Raw genomic sequence first — 1,116 nt, forward strand, 5'->3', positions numbered from 1 at the left:
CCGTGGTCATTGTTGTATAATGTAAGGCACACCTTGGTCCTTTTTTTCGAAATTGAGCGGGTTAGAAATTCTCTGGCGAAATAATGCGAACCAGCCTCACGCGCGATGGTTTCGCGGAATGTGCCGGAGGTACGTCGGAGGCCGCGAGGGGGGAGGAGCAGGGGATGTCCGTCGATGTTTGGTCGCTGGGCTGCACAGTGATTGAGATGTTCACTGGCCGGGCGCTCAAGAGTGCCTTCAAGTCTCCCGAGGGCAGATACAAGCTTCAGTACGAGAAAACTCACCCTGCCGGCCTTCTTCATTACTCTCATGAAAAATCTGTGTCTCAGGTGGGATCAGGGCTATGATTATGTGCTCTTATTAGTAATCTTGAAGGTTCTGATTTCGAATTTGGTTTTTTATAGTTGATCATCGCATATCTCAAGGAGAAGTCAGCTTCCCAGGGGCCAAGCACGCCTTCAACACCGAGCTCCAGCAGCGTAGTGAAATGGGCAGCGGCACGGCTTTTTGTTGGTGTTAATGGGAGCAAGACATTCTCTTATGGTGGCACAAACGGTGGGAGCAAGGTAGCATCTGGCACTAGCAAGTTCGGAGCAGGATCGAGCAGTTCTCCTGTAGCTTTCAATTATGATGGCAAAGTGGCTTACTTAATCTTTAATGCTGGTGACACGTTATTCATCAGTGATCTCAATTCTCAATTTAATTTATTCACTTTGTTTGCTAGATTCTCTGTGATACTATCTTCTACTTGATGAGTTTTTTTAGGATCCGATCAAGGCCCATTCATTTCAGCAAGCTCGAATCCTCTGCGCCATTCATTTGATTCTGAAGCGAAGTATGGGCATGACTTGCTTATTGGGCTTCAGTCTGGAGACAGTGAGTTCAGATACCATGCTTTCAATATATGGTTGTCCATTTTTGATTTTTTATTTTTCATATTTATATTCGTTTTAAATAACTGAAATTTTGTTAAAATGTTTACAATGTTAAAATGTTTACTCTCTGATCTGTTGTTGAGTGAGAATTGTACCTGAAATTTAATGTTGAGCTAATACTGCAAGGTCTTGTGAAGGGCCTTTATCATGCTTCACTAAATCATGGCAGTTTCGATGAAAG

General features: G+C 43.6%; 1 protein-coding gene across 3 annotated transcripts; it reads left to right on the forward strand.

Annotated features, from left to right (window-relative positions):
- The first annotated feature begins 34 nt into the window (after positions 1–34).
- On the forward strand, positions 35–1,106 carry LOC110106612. 3 transcript variants are annotated; one of them, XM_028691661.1, is made up of 3 exons: positions 35–329; positions 405–681; positions 766–1,106. In XM_028691661.1, exons 1-3 carry the CDS (start codon positions 84–86, stop codon positions 960–962), a joined length of 720 nt encoding a protein of 239 aa, XP_028547494.1. In that variant the 5' UTR covers positions 35–83; the 3' UTR covers positions 963–1,106. The 3 variants fall into 3 exon arrangements, with proteins under 3 accessions (XP_028547494.1, XP_020692222.2, XP_028547495.1); XM_020836563.2 differs by having other exon boundaries at positions 39–329; positions 405–663; positions 766–1,095; XM_028691662.1 differs by having other exon boundaries at positions 40–329; positions 405–670; positions 766–1,094.
- Positions 1,107–1,116: the final 10 nt, after the last annotated feature.

Source organism: Dendrobium catenatum, unplaced genomic scaffold (genome assembly GCF_001605985.2).
Source record: "Dendrobium catenatum unplaced genomic scaffold, ASM160598v2 original_scaffold_43222, whole genome shotgun sequence".
NCBI classification, from domain to species: domain Eukaryota; kingdom Viridiplantae; phylum Streptophyta; class Magnoliopsida; order Asparagales; family Orchidaceae; genus Dendrobium; species Dendrobium catenatum.